Source organism: Martes martes, assembly GCF_963455335.1.
Source record: "Martes martes genome assembly, chromosome: 8".
Classification (NCBI taxonomy): Eukaryota; Metazoa; Chordata; class Mammalia; order Carnivora; family Mustelidae; genus Martes; species Martes martes.
Window position 1 is genome coordinate 87841735 of NC_137895.1, and position 18445 is coordinate 87860179.

General features: G+C 53.4%; 1 protein-coding gene across 1 annotated transcript; it reads right to left on the bottom strand.

Annotated features, from left to right (window-relative positions):
* Positions 1 to 2443: 2443 nt before the first annotated feature.
* On the bottom strand, positions 2444 to 9982 carry KRT8 (keratin 8). The gene is made up of 9 exons (XM_080811646.1): positions 9551 to 9982; positions 6498 to 6706; positions 5825 to 5885; positions 5269 to 5364; positions 4518 to 4682; positions 4142 to 4267; positions 3354 to 3574; positions 3163 to 3221; positions 2444 to 2874 (listed from the first exon to the last, which is right to left on the bottom strand). Exons 1-9 carry the CDS (start codon positions 9890 to 9892, stop codon positions 2684 to 2686), a joined length of 1470 nt encoding a protein of 489 aa, XP_080667772.1. The 5' UTR covers positions 9893 to 9982; the 3' UTR covers positions 2444 to 2683.
* Between the last annotated feature and the right edge of the window lie 8463 nt (positions 9983 to 18445).

An 18445-nucleotide genomic window follows, 5' to 3' on the forward strand; every position in this document is an offset into this window, starting at 1 on the left:
TCCAGTATCCTGAGATGGAGTCCAGCATTGGGCTCCTTGCTCAGTGGGGATCCTGCTTCTCTCTCTGCCTCCTCCACCTGCCACTCTGCCTACTTGTGCGCTCTCTCTCTCTCTCTCTCTTTCTCTCTCTCTGACATATAAATAAAATCTTTAAAAATAAAATAATAAAATAAAATAAAAGAACTGTGTACAGGAGACATCGTCCATTCAAAAACAAAAACAAGCTTAAAATTGTTCAGCTGTGTACGCCATACAGATGATAAAAATATAGAATTGTATAAAAGCCCTAGACCAAGCGTTGGACACCACTTCCATCACTTACAGTGTAACCTTCTGCAAATTCTACTTGCATAAAATGGGGATTTTATTACCCGCCCCCCAGGATCACTGGAGAGTTGGAATGTGATGCAGCCCCAGATGTGCCATCAAGTAGGTATTTCAGAAATGTTAGCTTCCATCCTTCCTCAGGGACATCTAAATGAGAATTGGGGGCCCAGCTCTTATATTTGGTGTCCCCTGAACGCTGAATGTCCTTGATCACATAGTGGGAACACAGAGACCCTTCCTGGAAAGGAAGGAGGGGGAGAGAGGGAGGGAATTCTCCCCAGAGTTTTCCTGTCTTTCCCTGAGCAAACACCTGGGGTGTGAAAACACCAGGAGGCTATTGGTGGGGCCCTTAGCTGCCCCCAACATGCCCACTGGCGTGTGGGGGCGGGGCCTGATAAGATAGGTGGCTGGCTTCAAGGATTGGGTGGGGCACAATTTAAAATATTGACTCAGGGCCTCAGGGGCCAAGAGGTCCCTCTCTCTGGGTGCCACGCCTGCTCTGGGCTCTGACACCACCCTGCCACCTCCTGGGACCTGGTGAGAGTCAGTCCCACATGAACTGAAGGTTGCTTAGTCTGTAGGTTGTGATAAAAATGAATTTCTTACTTTGAGCTGTTGCCAAAAATTAGATAATCGTGTTCTAAACAATGGTGCTTAGTTTGATCCTGGAAGAGGGAAGTCCTTTACTGTGGTCAGAGTCCAGAACTCTGGGCCTAGCCCTGGGAGCGGGTGGGGAAGTAGAAGACCTGGGATCAGTCCGGAAGCAGATCCATCGAGCTGAGTAGCCAGGGAGATATGTGGAGAACCCCCCTGAGACCCCATAGCAGTGCTAGAACTTGAGTTTCCTGCCCCCACACTGTCCCCACAACTGTACTCTCTGCATGGTTTTTATTCTCCTTGTGCTTCAGAAAGTCAGAACTAAGTAAGGGCTTGTGCTCACTTCGTCCGGTGCTAAGGGGTCAGAGTGTCTGCCTGGAACCCCTGGGGTGGCAGTGGGGGGCGGGGGGGTGCCCAGGGGCCAGAGATGCCCTGCCCCACCCAGGTGTGTCCTCAACCTCTGGCTCTGCCCTAGACCCTGGAGGCTGTAGTTTCTGCAAAGATGGACAAACCCCTTTATACACTTCACAGAATATATATACACACCCCTATCAACACAGCACGCCCTCCACATGCAAACACAGAAGGCTCACACCCTTCACACACTCAGCTGTATGTATAATACAAACACTGCTTGTGGGAGCGCCTGGCTGGTGCAGTCAGTGAAGCGTCCGACTCTTGGTTTCAGCTAAGGTCAGGAGCTCAGGGTCGTGATCGAGCCCTGCGTGGGGCTCCACACTCGGCGTGGCCACTGGAGATTCTCTTTTCCTCTCCCTCTGCCCCTCCTACTCCAGCTTGCACTCTCTCTCTCAAATAAATAAATCTTAAAAATAATCTTAACACTGCATGTAAAAGGGTGGCAAAGGAATGGCAAGGACCGGTGTCGGATGGGTGCAACCATCAGGGGAGCTGGGAAGAGCTCACTTATCAATGCCAAGTCCTGTGCGATCTTGGCTTCTAGAAACCGTGGGTGGGACACGTCCAATTGCTACGAATGGACTCTGGACTTCGGAAGGGGAAGGAAACCTGGGACTCCTTGGTCCCCAGCTGCAAAGGAATGAAGACGGTAAGAAGACATCTGTGGCCACCAAGGAAAGGCCATGTGCCTGGCTGACGAGGAGGAGAGGCTGGGGAAGGGCAGAGTACAAATTCCAGAGCTTCCTCTTTCCCGCTGGGCCAATTACTTGGCCCTATGTGCAAGCAGTCCTGGGAGGTCTGCAGAAAGGAAATTGAACTCTCTCCTGCTAATAGCATCTAAAACCCGCCTGCCTGCCTCAAAGGGTTTGTTGCACAGATAAAATGAAATGGGGTGTTGAAGAGCACATTCATGCTCAAGGTGTCACGTGGTTTTTTTTTTCAGCAAAGAGGTCTCTCTGGGAACAGCCTGGAGAAGGCCAGACTTTCCTTCCCAGTGCCCCTCTCCATGTTCTAGCCATCCCCCACCCCAGCTTCTGAGTCCCAGGAGAGGCCTCCCGACCTCCTTTCCCTCACCCCATGGCCAAGGGCTGCACACAGCAAGTGGGATGGGCAGAGCCGGCTGAGGCTTTATTTGGGACAAGACACCCAATTGGCTTTTAGTTGGAGGCATGGACAAGAGGGGGTACCCAGGGCAGCAGACTCCCCCCAGGGGCAGACTGAGGACTGGGACTGAGTCTTAGGTGGGTCTACTGTTCCCGATGCTCCCCTGCACAGCTCCTTCCCCCAAAGGCTCTATGGCAGCCACGAGAGCGGGGAGGCTGGGCGGGACCACGGTGGTTGTTCACTTGGACAGGACATCAGACGACTCGGACACCAGCTTCCCGTCACGGGTCTCAATCTTCTTCACCACCACAGCCTTGGAGGAGCTGCTACGGCTGAAGGACCCAGAGGGGCCAAAGCTGGACTGGAAGGAGCTCAGGCCATAGTTGAGGCCAGGGCTTGGGAGCCCCCCATAGGTCGAGCTCAGGCCACCTGGTCAGAGACAGAACAGCCAAATGGGCACAGAAGGCCAAGCACACATCAGGCTCCATGTCCCCATTCCCTACCATCTGCTACATGGTTCCCAAGGCTGGGGAATTCACCCTGGCTCATAATTTTAGGATGGGTGGGGAAAACCGAGAGCTTTGAATTAGTTATGTGACCTTGGACAAGACCTCTAACTGGGCCCCAGCTTGCTCACCTGTACAAGAGGAAAATGACCAGGATCTGTGTAAAAAGGCCCCGCCCTCCTGCCCTCCACCCCGAGGCCGAGACACTCACCTGAGAAGCCACTGGTGGTCTTAGTATGGATACTCATGTTCTGCATCCCAGACTCCAGCCTGTACCCAGAGGATACATGGGACATCAGAACCAACTCCAGGCCCTTGTCCCAGGACAACAGGACTCAATTTCCGCCCCTGCCCACCCCAGGTCCCAGGGCTAGAGCACTGGTCAGAGACCCCAGTACGCACCGGCTCTCCTCGCCCTCCAGCAGCTTGCGGTAGGTGGCGATCTCAATGTCCAGGGCCAACTTGACGTTCATGAGCTCCTGGTACTCGCGCAGCTGCCGAGCCATGTCCTGCTTGGCTCGCTGCAGGGCGGCCTCCAGCTCGGCCACCTTGCCATTGGCGTCCTTAATGGCCAGCTCCCCGCGCTGCTCAGCATCGGCAATGGCAGCCTCCAGGGCAGCCCTCTGTGCAGGCAGGGGGACAGGTCAGCAGGTAGAGCAGAGTCTGGTTGCCTCCTCCCCCTGCACCCACCCTTCCCCTCCCCTCTCTATTGGGAACCAGAGCCTCTCCCTGACCTAGACTAAGCAACTCTACCTAGCTCAAAGAAAATGCTACCATGGGCTTCAGAAGCAGGACAGGGAAACCTGAGCAGCTCCCATCTCACCTGGACCCCATGAGGCATCATCCCCAGCCTAACTAACTGGACCACATCTCTGCTTTCGAGACTGCTTTAAAGCAGGAGAACCTGACCTTACCCTGATATATAAGACAGATAAAATAAAGCAGACTCAAGGGAACCAAAGGTTCCATCCTAGAGCCTAAGCTATCTGTCCTACCCCTCTCTGGCCCGTCACAGCCCCAGGGACCTGCTCAGCACTGTTCCCCCACCCAGGGGGCAGTCTGAGAAACTGAAAGTCTGGTCTAGCATTCCTTTCCTGATCCCAGCCTCCTCACTCCTTGTTACCTTGTCTGCTCTCACCCAAGAGCAGACATGTCCAAGGATCCTCTCCCACCCCCAGCCCAGCCAATACCTGGTTTTTGAGGGCCTCGATCTCAGCCTGGAGTCGGCTGATGCTCCGATTCATCTCAGAAATCTCCGTCTTCGTGCGACGGAGGTCATCCCCGTGTTTCCCAGCCAATGTCTGCAGCTCCTCGTACTGTGGGTGTGAGGCAGGAGTGAGGCAAGCACCCAGCTCAGCTCACCTCCCTTTCCCCCCACACATACACACACACCACTGCCAACCTTTTTCCAGACCTCCAGGTACACGCACATCCCTCTCCCCCAAGCACCCACGCGGTGGGCCCAGCTCACAGCAGGCAGGAGAGTTTGAAATCCTGCTCCCTCCTCAAGTACTAGGGCACAGAACCGGCCAGAGTGGAGGGCCAGCCTGTGACCCTGCTCTTCACCTTGATCTGGTACATGGTCTCGGCCTCAGCCCGGCTACGGTTGGCGATGTCCTCGTACTGGGCCTTGACCTCGGCGATGATGCCATCCAGGTCCAGGGAGCGGCTGTTGTCCATGGATAGGACCACAGACGTGTCCGAGATCTGGGACTGCAGCTCACGGATCTCCTGGGGTGGAGGGATGGCACAGGGGGTATGAGGCCCTGTCCTTGCACATAAGGAGCCCCCTTTGGCAGAGGGACTTCCTTAGGGACAAGACAGGGCGGCCAGCAGAGGAGAGAAGATGGGAGCTAGAGCTGGGAAGATGGGTCAAAGGCCTGAAACCCGGCGGGATATACAGATGAAAGTCAGCAAGGACAAAAGGCCACCTGGCTCCAGGTGAGTGACCCAAGAGGCAGAGCCCTTCCCCAATCAGCTGCCAACATTGAGCCCCTAAAAAGCTTGCTACAAAGCCCAAAAATTCCAAACAAAGGCTCTGGGAACAAACCAGGTTCAAAGTACAGCTGGGTCACCACTCTGTGATGACCACCTTGGACAAGCTATTTCATTCCCAAGCCCATTTTTCTCATCTGTGAAATGGGGTAATAATCCTCCCTTGCCCTCACGCAGGGGGACAAAATGTATAAAACAGCCATGTTGGGTTGTATCAATAATTATAATTATTCAGTGGTAAGACCCTGTCTGCGGACATGCTGGGGGTAGGAAGGAGCCTAATGGGGTGGGGGGCCTCAGTCTTCAGGCCCCAAGAACATACCTCTTCATACAGCTGCCTTAAGAAGTTGATCTCATCGGTCAGCCCTTCCAGGCGGGACTCAAGTTCTACCTTGTTCATGTAAGCTTCATCCACATCCTGGGTGGCAGGGAAAGGGAGTCTGAGCTGAGTGCCCACATAGGACAGCAACCAGGGGCAGCCAGTGGCCCAGACATAGAACCTTCTAACTAAATGACTTTCCCACCTCACTCTGTAGCCTGGTCCTCCAGTCTCTGCCCCATCACACCTGTATCCCCACCCAACCCCTTTACCTCCCTCTCCTGCAGCCCTCCTCCTCCTCCCCCTCCAGGAAGCCTTCTGTGGCCACACCTCCAATTCTGCTCCACTTTCTTAACCATGTCCCAATATCAATGTCCAGAGTTCTGTCCAAACGCACCTAACTACCCCGTCCCTGTTGGTTTTTCTATGCTGAATACCTAGGAGATAGCCAAATATCCCATTACTTGGACACATTTAGGGACCGAACCCAGAAAGCCTTATTAGTCCAAGTCTCTAAGCCCCACCTCCTGCATCTGGTGGAGAGGGGGGGCTCCCTCACCTTCTTGATGAGGACAAATTCATTCTCCATGTCTGCACGCTCTTTGATCTCCTCCTCATATCTGGTGAGAAACAGACTTAGAATCAGAGGATGAAGGCAAAAGGTGAGCTTGTCCTATGTATTTGGGGAGGCAAGGATATCTAGAAAATTCAGTTCATGAAGATGCGGGATACAAGGGCAGGTCTTGTCCTTCTGCCCCAACCAGCCACTCTCTCCCCACCCCACAACCACTGGTTGTGGTCAGACAGTGGGGAAGCCTGTAGCCAGAAACCCCTCTCTGAGACCACGAAAACACATGGGATCAGGCACAGGAAGAGGATCAGCAGCGGGGACTAACATGAGACCTCAGACAGAACTTTCTGGGGTATGCTGGAGGAGGGCCAGGCCTGTAAGTACACAACAGAGGCCTTTACCATCTTGGGTTTACCATGGACGTATTAACATATAATCTGTTATCCAAACCCGGGCAGTTCTCAGATTGAGAGGGGGTGGGCGCTATTCACAATTACACCTGGACAAGAGGCACAAAACGAGACTGTCCTAGAAAACCTGGTCCTCTGATCACCCTAATTATACAGGACTGCACGGCCCATCAGGCCCGGGGCCACGGGGTCTTAGGCAGGGCCGGCAGACTTCCAGCAGGTAGGGGGCGGGAGGAAGGAGGGCAGCTCACTTATTCTTGAAGTCCTCCACCAGCCCCTGCATGTTGCCGAGCTCCACCTCCAGCTTCAGTTTCTCCTGGCCGAGGGTGTCCAGCTGCCGCCGGAGGTTGCTGATGTAGCTCTCGAACATGTTGTCTATGTTGCTCCGCGCGGTCTTCTGCTGCTGTAGGAGGCTCCACTTGGTCTCCAGAACTTTGTTCTGCTGCTCCAGGTGCCTCACCTGCATAACGGAAGGAAGAGCAAGAAGGTCCACATCGGGTCCACGGGGCAGGGGAGGGGTCTGGGGGGGAACCAACACTGTCTTTTCCTCTAGCTCACTTCCAGGGATGTATCCAGAACCCAGAGAGCTAGTTAACTGCTCTGGGAGGAATCCCCAGTGGTCTGAAAAAGGCACCATAGTGAGTAGATTAGGGAGACATGTCCCCCAAGAGCTGAGGCAGGGGGTTAGGGGGACGACAAGCAAGTGCATGGGAGGAAGGGACGGGCGGCCAGGAGAGTTACGTTGAAATGGTATTTGCAGAACAAACAGGTCTTATTTACTTCGACTGTATATTACAAATCAGTAAGAAGAGCCAAGTTTCAATTAACACTTTATATAAGATTGAAAAAGAAATTTAATTGCTCATATCAAATAGTATCATCATCATCATTATTATTATATGGAGTGGCTTCGAGGCACTCCTACAGATTACAGAGAAACTGCAGCCCTTTGGCCCGGAGAGCACTGGCCAGAAGACCTAGGTTCTAGCCAAAGGCTGCTACTAGCTAACCCTTGCTGAGCGACACTGAGTTGCTTCCCCTCTCTGAGCCTGGGTCTCAACCTTGTGGTGGTCTAGAGGAGCCCAGGCAGGCCCTTTCAGGAGCCTCTCTGGGCAGATGTCACTTTCAGCCAGACAAGAGGCAAGAGACTAGGCAGATCTGGGTGCAAACTGAACACCCCCCTCCCCATTGCACTCCCTGAGATTCTCCTCCAGGCAGGCAGAGGTCTCCCCCTCCCCCACTCCACCCCTGAATCCACAGCCCTCTCCTCCTGCCCCCAGCACAGAGGGGTTCCTTGGGTTCAAGGAATCCAGATTTTAGCATGGAACTAAGGCATGTTAGAAAGGATAGATTGATTTTTGGATTGTATTCTTTAAGTAATCTCTACAGCCAACATGGGGCTTAAACTAACAACCCGGAGATCAAGAATTACGTGCTCCACCAACTGAGCCAGCCGGGAGCCCCAGAAAGGAAATTTTTAAAAGAAAGAATAATAGGGGCGCCTGGGTGGCTCAGTGGGTTAAAGCCTCTGCCTTCGGCTGGGGTCGTGATCCCAGGGTCCTGGGATCGAGCCCCATATCGGGCTCTCTGCTCCGCGGGGAGCCTGCTTCCTCCTCTCTCTCTGCCTGCCTCTCTTCCTACTTGTGGTCTCTGTCAAATAAATAAATCTTTAAAAAAAAAAAAAAAGAAAAAGAAAGAATAATAGACGGGTTCCAAGAGCAGGAATGCGTGGTCCTTAACTGACTCAAAGACGTGGCTTTTTTTAAATTGAGGGGACTTAAAAGAGAAAGCGGTCTGAAGGGTGTGGTCTAAATGCAACAAATTCTTCTCTATAAATCCTTTTTTCCCCCAAGTCATTCTGCCCCAAAATTATAAAAAGTAAATGATTTTTGACAGTTAGCCTTAATGGGCTGCTTAATATGGGCCAAGCACTGCTAAGCTCTTGAATAGCCAAAACCTCTGATTTACGGATTATCATGCCCATTTTATAGATGAAATCAGATTTAGCAAGGGAACCCCATCAAAGGAAAGGGCACAGCACGGTGAACCAGGAATTCCGACTCAGAGCCTGCCCTTCACCACTCACTGTGAGGACCCCAGAGCTAACAAAACGCTGTCAGGGAGGAAAGTCGAGGGTGCCTTCTGTCAAGGAGCCCGCAAGCCCTCCCTAAGCAGGGGCCTGCCCATTCCCTCGGGGACTCCAATTCCTAAGGGCGCTACTCTGCCCCAGGATTTGCCTCCTTCCCTTCCCACAATGCCTCCAGGAGCCAGTCAGCAGGGAGGGGCCCAATCCTCCGGAGCGCTGGGGCCCCGGGGCCCCGGAGGCAGCAACCATCGAGTCTACAAAACCCGGCTCGGAGCCTGGCTCGGAGCCTGCCCTCGGAAAAGTGGAGCCAGGCTGGGGCGGAGCCAGGGTAGGGGAGAGTGAAAGGGGGCCAAGGGCCGAGTTGAGGAGAGGGGCGTTGGCGGACAGACGCCTTATTTGAGGCCATAAACTCTGGGCTTGAACAGGACAAGAAACCTGGGCGGGGTGTCCAACGCCCGCAGACTTTGAATCCTGGATGGGCTTTCCTGAAGCCAGCTCGTGGCGCCCCCCTCACCCTGACCCCGCCCCCCAGAAGCTAAGAGCTGCCCCAGGGAGGGGAGCGCCTCCTCAAGACCGAGGGCCTCAGCCCCTCACCCCAAGACCGAGGGCGAGTCTCTGCCACGCCCGGCCCCGCCCACCCCGGGTTCCCAGGGCGGGGACCAGGTCGTGACTCATCCCGATGCCCCCCACACTCGGGGCCTGGAATGCCAAAAGCCTCAATCAGTATTTGCCCTCTGAGTCAAGTCCCCCGCTTCCTTATTCCACAATCCTATCAAACCCTATTTAAATTTAAAAAAATAAGAAGAAGAAAGCAGAGGGTCACCTTTGGGGAGCCCTTGGGGCAGGGCCAGGGAGAAGGGTTAACCTGGAGCAGGGCTCCCCCACCCCCGTCCCACCCCGCAGGTGAACAGCTCGGACTCTTCCAGGCTGAAAGCTTCACAGACCGGTCAGAACTCGGGTAGGGGTGTGATGCATGAAGGAGGAAACCTCAAGGTTTAGAACCAGGGGCTGCCCGGCCCCTCTCCCCCTCGCTGCCCGGGGCTAAACCAAAGGGCACGGGAGGACTGAGTCATAGCTGGGAGAGTGCGGCCACGGTGGGTGGGGCCAGCAGGTCGCCAGTGGGGAGCTGGAGAAGTGCCCACAGACAGGGCGACCAAGACACAGGTCAGGACCCCCAGCCCCAGGCACCGCCCGCCACGCGGAGTGGGGAACCCTCACCTTGTCGATGAAGGAGGCAAATTTGTTGTTGAGGGTCTTGATCTGCTCCTTCTCCTGGGTGCGCACAGCTTGGATGTTGGGATCCACTTCCAGCTTAAGGGGGCTCAGCAGGCTCTGGTTCACCGAGACGGCCGTGATGCCCCCCATACCCCCGACCCCGCCGCCGTAGCCCCCGACCACACTCATGCTGCTGTTCAGGCCCCCCCGGAAGCTGCCGCCCACCCGGGAGAAGGCGGACGAGCTGATGCGGGAGCCAGGCCCGCTGGTGTAGGAGCGGCTGCTGAAGGCCCGGGGGCCGGAGGTGGACACCTTGTAGGACTTCTGGGTCACCCGGACGGACATGGTGGAGGCCGGAGTGGAGGCTGGAGTAGAGGCGAGTAGGCTGAACCTGACAGAGGTTCTAGAAGGAGCCGAGAAGCTGCTTCTAGGTAGGAACAACACCCCAGGGTTGGCCCTTTATAAAACAGAGCCCAGCCCAAGGGGAGGATCCAACGGGTACCTGAGTGGCTAGGCCCTGAGGGGGCTGGGCCTAACCCGACACCTGCCACCTACAGGCTGGACTCAGGTGGGGGCAGCAGAGAGCTGCTCCCACCCAGGAGCCCACTCTAGCTAGCAAGGCCCAGCTTGAGGGGGCGGGGGCATTCCGGAAGTGTAAAAAGGGGGAGAGAACGTCTGGCCTGGAGGGAGCCTGCTGTAACAAAGAGACTTGGTTGGGGTCACCCAGCCACTGCGGCACTACTTCTCTCTCTGGTCTCCTTCTCTCCTTGGGGAAAAAATGCAAGGACTGGGAAACACAGCAGGAAAGGGGTCCCAGGGAAGCCAACACCCCAAAGACACCACCTCGTGTTCTTCTCTCCACTTAGTGATTATGAAATTCTGCCGAGGCTGGAGGACAGGGCATCTAGGTTCCAGATCCTTGAACCTGAAGCCAACCACCTGCCTAGTCTCCCCTCAGTTATGGCTGTATTCTCTTCTCCATATCTGGTGCAGTGCAAAGAGGCACTGGGTGAGTAATTGAGGAATGAATGAACGCACACGCACACACTCACACACACTGGCTGTCTTCCCTCTGGGTCTGTGGGTGCAAGAAACGTGCAACAGGGCATGTTTCCTGGACACCACCTAGTACCTTCCTCCCCTCCCAAGATCCTAGGATTCCCTGGGACCCTGTAGGCCTTACTCTGGGGCACAGAGAATGAAGAACAAGGGCTAAAGAGAGAAAGATGGGGGAGTTCAGCAGAAAGAGAAGCTGCTGTTATTGCCCTTGCTGGAGTCGTTCCCATGGCACCTGGTGGGTGAATCACGGGGAAAGGAGGCAGGGAAAGGAGGCAGCACAGTGTGGGGTGGGGGGGAGGGCACTGATGTCAAATCAAGCTGGAGCCACCTGGACCCTCTTTCTTCTCCCAGGCCAGAGGAGATGTAGGAAGAGTCCCTGCACCTGTTTCCCTGAACCCATTATCAGAATGAGTCAGACAGCAGGTTGGAGCAGGGCACGCACCTGCAGAAGTCTGGAGAATGGGGAGCTGTGCACGGTACCCCAGGCCTGGGCGGGCCGGGTGGGGCAGGCTGTGGGTGTACTGCAAGAGCTGGGCCCTAGAGGCAGAGATTCCAGCGGCATTTAGCTGATGACTGGGGCTAGATTCTCGGAAAGATCCCGCAGGGCATGAAGTGGGGACTGGATGACAACCAGCTGGAGTCCCTTGGAGGAGAGGGACACACAGCACACGGCCCCCGGCCCAGGGCAGGGGATGACCGTGACTGCCCACCTGCCAGGAGGGCAGATAGCTTCCTCCCCAGCCTTCAGCAGACACACTCATGCTTCCAGAAGGACAGACACATTGACAGCCACTCAGAGGGACAGGAAGAACCAGAAGCCCCTCTCTCTGGGGACAGACATAAATCCAAAAGACAGACACACCGAAGAGTTCCACTCAGACCGAACACACATACACACACACACACACACACACACACACAAGAAAGCACTTGTCCCTTCCCCAAAGACAAAGCAGAGACTCCCAGAGGGGACACAGAGCCCACATTCCTTTCTCCCCTCCCCTCCTTCCTCCTCCCCACTTTCGCCAGACTTCTGGCCTCCTCTGATTGGCTGAACGAGCAGGGGGAGCTCCAGTTTGTACCTGTTTGCACCAGGCCCTCTCCCAGCCCCTTCAAACAATACTTAATTTCCAAGGAGTGAACTGAATGCATGCCGCCCCCTCCCCAACAAACACCCGCGCTAGCAAGGTGAAGAGACTTCTTCCAGAGACCAAAGGGAGGGCGTGTGGGCCCACTGCCAAACCCGGGACAGAGAGCAGGAAAGAGAAAGGGAGGGGCTGGTCAGACAGGTATGGCAGCCCTGGGGAGGGAGAACACCAGCTTCCCCACTCCTTCCCCTCCCCCATACTGTAGTCCGGTGGACCAAGGCAGATTGGAGGAGGGGGAAGGGAGAGGACAGCGGAGGCGGGGACAGATGGTACCTGAAGTCTTAAGCACAAAATAACAACCCAGAGCCAGTCCTGAAATCTCAGCCCCTCTGCCCCCACTGCCTGCCTGGTTCCCTGGTTCCAAGAGTATCCTTTGTTTAAAGTGAGGACAAAGGGGGCCCCAAGGACCCCTGTGGTTTTCAGGCTGCAGAGCTGGCCCAGATCTCAGCGTTAGGGGAGCTTTCTGCTGAGGCAGCCCAGAACTATCTGGGGTAGAAGTGTGTGCCCCTCATTTGTCAGCTCCCTGTTGCCCCGAGACCCAGCCAACCCCTCCCCTGATGCCCCAAGCCAGTCTCAAAGCAGAAGAAGCTGAGCTGCCCTCTCCAACACCCCTGCCTGGGATTCCGGGGTGGAGGCAAAAGGGAAAGGCCCCCGGGACTAGGGCCAAGTGGTGAGGGAAGAGAAAACCAGCCTGGGGCAGCCACAGGCACAGCTCCTTGTAAGGCTGACTCTGGCCACTGCGGTCTGCCCAACAAAAGGGAAAGTGTTTGCCATGACTGTGTGACCGGAAGAGCCAGATGACTCTGGCCCAGACTGACTTTCCAGAGGACGAAAGAGGAGTCGGATGGCATCTCGAAGAATGATCAAGAAGGGGTCATTCTCCTGAGCCCTGGGCACCTGTGTCAGGCCGGGGGCAGAGGTGGGGGGGCAGGGCAGGGCTATCATCACATAGCTTGCAACCATCCAGAAAGAGGGTCCGAACAGAGCTCTTTTCGGTGACCAGGACAGATGGCAAGATACAACACTCACAGCAGAACTTTGTGGTGTGTGAATTACAGGTCAATAAAACTGTTACCCAGAAAAGCCACAAAAGCATAAATTAGCCACATATACAACTGTAGGCCAGCATAGAGATAAGGAGATGGGGGGGCGGGGAGAGTGGGGGGGGGTGTTTAGATGCCAAAGGCAAAGAAGTTCCCTGCCTCTACATCAGTACCAGGGCAGTGTTCCCAAAGCACTGAGATCTTACTTGAAATCTTACTGCTGATATAGAAATAGTTGAGTTTAGCACCTGGGCAGCAGGAACAATTAGTTTGAGTAGGAAGCCACAGGTGATGGGAACACCCATCAGTAAGCCACATCATGAATAATAAAGGTGATTTGGTTGTTGATTCTTGTGCTGTGTACCTCAAGGCCAAAACTGTTCACAGTCAATGTTCAATAAATGGTGACTCTTTTTCTTCTTGATCAATGGCTCTGATGATTAAAGCCTGCCAGAATGGGAATGGACTGCCTAGAGGGGCGGCAAACTCCTGTCCTGGGAAATATGGAGACAAAGGCTTATTTACGGACTGTCCACCAGGCTCGCAGTGGAAGGATTCCTAGGTCAAATAAGGGTTTGGACTAGAACTCCCAAATCCTCCCCACTCTTGGAGCCTTTGATCCATGTCCCACCACCACAGAGCTTTCCACATAGATTAGATGTCCACGAACGTTCTCTGAATTGAAACTTTGATTTTGGGGTGCCTGAGTAGCTCAGTCAGTTTGGCGCCTGCCTTCGGCTCAGGTCATGATCCCAGGTCCTGGGATGGAGTCCCATATCGGGCACTTTCTCAGCAGGGGGCCTGCTTCTCCCTCTCCCTCTGCCCCCCTGCTTGCTGCTCCCCCTGCTTGTGCTCTCTCTCTCTCACTATCCCACTCTCTGTGTCAAATAAATAAATAAATCTTCTTTAAAAATTAAAAAAGAAAGAAACTCTGATTTTGATAGTACATGTGATTAGAAGTTATTAGAACAATGGGACTCCTGGGTGGCTCCACACTTGATCTCAGCTCAGGTCTTGATCTCAGGGTTGTGAGTTTGAGCCCCACATCGTACTTCTCCCTGGGTGTGGAGACTACCTTAAAAAAAAAAGAAGAAGAAGAAGAAGAAGTTATTAGAACAAGTATGGGGGAAAGGACAGTGAGGTAAGCTTCATCATGGAGGAAAAGAGACACAAATTCTTTTTTTTTTTTTTTTTTCAAAGATTTTATTTATTTATTTGACAGACAGAGATCACAAGTAGGCAGAGAGGCAGACAGAGAGAGAGGAAAGGAAGCAGGCCCTCTGCCGGGCAGAGAGCCCGATGCGGGGCAGAGAGCCCGATGCGGGGCTCGATCCCAGGACCCTGGGATCATGACCTGAGCCGAAGGCAGAGGCTTTAACCCACTGAGCCACCCAGGTGCCCCAAGAGACACAAATTCTTGTCCAAGAAGAAAAATTTGCCTTTATGTTTCGAGATTCTTCTGACGGGTCTAAGAATTGAATTGACATGAGACACACTAACGGGAGAAATCAAATTTAATTACGTACGGGGAATCCTCATAAACATGAGAGATTCCAAAGACAGTTGGGCAAAATGAGGTGTATATGTCATCCTGAATTAAGGAGGAGGCTGTAGGGGTCTGGGACTTTTAAGGAGGTTGGAAAGCAATTCACAAGAAGGTGAAGAAGAGTAAATATTTGGTAAACAAATGTTTGCTGTGCCATAAGGAAACAATGGGACACCAAGAGGAATTTTAACAGACTTTGCTAAACTCCTCCCTGTCTACCACCCCCAGTTCATACAGTAATCTGTGGCGATAGCTCCCTTCCTGGAGTAGGTCCTCTATCTAAATTCTTTAGGCAGTTAGGGGGACATCAGAGTTTCCTTCCAAGTCTTTTGGGCCTTGATTATTTTCAGCTCAAAATCATCTACCTGCCAAAGTGGCACATCTTGGGACCATTCATTCTGCACTCCCCACCCAACAGCCTGGAGATGATGAGGTCTCCTCACATCCTCACACCCTCATCTCCACATCTATCAAACTGGAAGAGGCCATCCATTGGGTGAGCCATCAAGACGAGGTGGGAGGGATCAAGTTGGACTCTTTCCCCTTTACTCAGGTTCAGTCCAGAGCTTGCACACCAAAATCATCCAGGCTGTCATGCATCCGGATTTTTTGAAAGCTTCCTCCACTGAGTCAAGGCTGAACACAAGACTTAAGCTCTGGTTCCACCACCAAGACCTCCAGGAATACACTCTTCTCTCCCCCGAGAAAATAGCTCAAAGACCAAACTCAGATCATTGCAGGATCCCTCCTTCAATGGATAACATCCCTATCTTCAGTGGATCACATGCCTGCCCCTCAAGAAGGAAAACAGAGTGACCAGTCCTCAGAGCTTGACATTCCACGGTGCTGGCCAAGGAAACAGGCAGAAGCTAAGAGAAGCCCTGACAGGGGCCTGCTCATGGCCTTGAGGACAGCACTGTGGGGAACCTGAGTAATGGGACATGGAAGGCAGGGCAGCACGGGAGAATGTTTCTCAGAGGGGATAAGTCCCTGGAGGAACCCGAGGGAAGGAGTCACACAGGCCCTCCCACAGCTCCGCTGCAGGAAAAAAAAAAAAAAAAAAAAAAAAGCTTCCCCAAAGAGTGGGTTCAGGTAACCAGACTGGAGTGCAAGAGGGATGAAAGAAAGCAGGACCTGAGGCTCAGCTGCTGCCCCCACGCCCACCCCCACCCTCCGGCCCTGAGAACTATCCCAGCCTGGGCTGCTTCGCAATGGAGCTATTGTCCAGAGGTCTGTTGTTCTGAATTTCCTGCCAGGCAACCTGAGGACCAAGGTGGGGAGTGGGGGCAGGGACCCAAGGTCTTTATTTCCTCCTGCTTTTATTCACCCATTCGTTCATTCATCTATTCATTTGCTTATCAGGCACCAGCCTAAAAAGTCTGCAGAGATAGCTTTTTGGTTCCTTTCGCACCAGTTATGTACAAGTGGGAGCCTCCTTTGGCCAAGGCAAGGTGTATCCTGAAGGTCTCAATTGAACAGTGATCGTTAAGAGTCCTTCATCATCCTTCATCACTAATTCAGTGCATTGGTAGCTAACTATATACTGGGCACGTGCTAGAGAGAGCTGGGTCCCTAATGACCTTCATTGTATGTTGGGAGAGACAGATGCGTAATGCCCTTTAGTCAAATACTTTAATAAGGATACTTATATCGTACAAAAAAAAGGCCTTACAGGGGCGCCTGGATGGTTCAGTCCATTAAGCGTCCAACTCTTGATTTGGGCTCAGGTCATGATCTCCGGGTCCTGGGACCGAGCCCCGCATCAGGCTCCCTGCTCAGCAGTGTGTCTGCTTCTCCCTCTCCCTCTGTGATCTCTCTTGCTCTCACCCTTTCTCAAATAAGTAAATAAAAATGTTTAAAATAATTTTTTGAAAAAGGCCTTATAAACATTAATTCCTTTAACCTTCATAAGAAAAGTAGATGTCATAATCACCATTTTAACCAGATGAGGGTAAGAAACATGCCCAAGGTCACAGTGCTGGAAACTCTTTCTCCAGCTGCACACCACTGTATCATACTTCACTGCTGTGATGAGGAGCAAGGAAAGTGGTATGCTGGGTTAACAGCCAAAAGACGGTCTTCAGGGACGCCTGTGTGGCTCAGGTGCTAAGCATCTGCCTTCGGCTGAGGTCATGATCCCAGTGTCCTAGGATCGAGTCCCGCATCAGGCTCCCTGCTCCGTGGGAAGCCTGCTTCTCCCTCTCCCACTCCCCCTGCTTGTGTTCCCTCTCTCACTGTGTCTCTCTCTGTCAAATAAATTAATAAAAATCTTTTTAAAAAAGAGAGAGAGAGAGAGACGGTCTTCAGGTCAGCAAACCAGCACTAGCCGGGCAGGGCCTAAGAGAAGGAGCTGAGGATGAGAGGAGCAGAGCGTCAGCACTGGATCCAACCGTTCCCCAAGGAAGCAGGAGGATGGGGAAGCATGCTGAGGTGAGCTTCCTTACCCTCCACGTTGCCTGAAGTCACTCTTGTCTGGGATGAAAACTTCTGAGTCTCCATTTATCTGCCCCCTCCTCCTAGCCCCAGCTGCTCAGGAAAATCTAGGGCTCTGCTTATAAAGGAGATAATCCACACCACATGGGTTTGGACGAGAACGTTTGAAACTCTGCTACCCTGTATTACTAGAGAGTTCCAGGTTAGGCACACACTAACATGTTAGCCCGGACACCCATCCCGCCCCTGTGTGAAGAGAAGGGCTCCTCTCCTGCTCTCCTGATATGCAGGAGCAAAGACCTTCTATGCCTGGTACAGAAAAGCAAGTGGCACAACACTGGGGAAGTCATGCAAAGTCAAGCACAAAGCATAGTCCTCTGAGAGATGCTCTTCCTGTCTCCACCTCATCCAGGGATAGGGCCAATGCTTAGGCCATTCCTAACCTTCTCCACAATCTTGAATCATGGTGTACAAGAAACGATCATTTGTGTACGGCAGGCGGGGGTCAATGAAAGGCTCAGCTTGAGACCAGAGGGGGTCAGGCCGGAGGCTATGGCTGCCTGAGGCCTCCGCTCAGACATTCAGAGGGCTGATTGGCCCCAGGACTTCGCATACTTACAGCCTCTCCAGCATGGTGGCTGGGACGCTTTGGCTTGGGGACACCAGTCTGTTTTGGGGAGATGAGAAGCTGCAGGAGGAACAGGAAGGAAATGGGTGCCAACAGCTAGAGCACAGCCCTCCTTACGGAGAAGGCTCAGGGATCAAGGACACCCATCAAGGGGAGCCATAAATACCTGGGTATCTAGGCACAGCCTGAGGTTAATCACCCACCATAAAAGCAACCACAGCCCACGGAGAGGCAGGACAGAGGATCAATCTCCTCAAAAGCGAGCTGCCCCAATGCCAGCCTTGCCCGGCCCCACCCTGCCTGCTGGGGTAGGAGGAAGTGAAAACAAGGTGTCACTGCCCGAGTCTCAATTTCCTCCTCTGATGTTAGGGGTTGGTCTCAACAGCCTCTGATATTTCTGACTTTCCCAAGAACATCCACAAGTTTTATGATTCTATAGATCATTCAGAGATTGTAAGGAATTTGGCTTCAGCCCCAAAACACGGAGGATTTTCCTCTGAAGGGGAGAGGTAATGACGGTAAACAGGGTATTTTGGGTTTTTTTGGTTTTGTGGTTTTTTGGGGTTTTTTTGAGCAACGACTGGATTCTCCCTGGGTACATAGACACACAAAGCTGGACTCCTGCCCCCAGGACACACAGGAGGCAGGTGCTCTGCTGGAAGGAACAACCCCTCCCATGCCCACCCACCCCCGCCTGTGCACACACAACCTCAACCTATGCAAGCCATCCCCTGACCCACGCACAAGCGTGCCTGTGCAGCTAGTCAGTCGTCCTTGCCCTGCAGACACACACACACACACACACACACACACACGCTGCCCTCATGTGAGTGTGTACGCCCCCCTCACCTTGCCCACCCATCACAGCCACATACATAGCACTCTTCAGTGTGCACCACCCCCGTATGCACAAGCAGCCATATCATCCACACCCCAACACACAGATACACATGATTGCTCACAACTCCTGACTGCAAGCGACTGAGATCCAACTCACACGGGTTTCAGTGTAAGAGATCATTTATTTCCTCACACACCTGG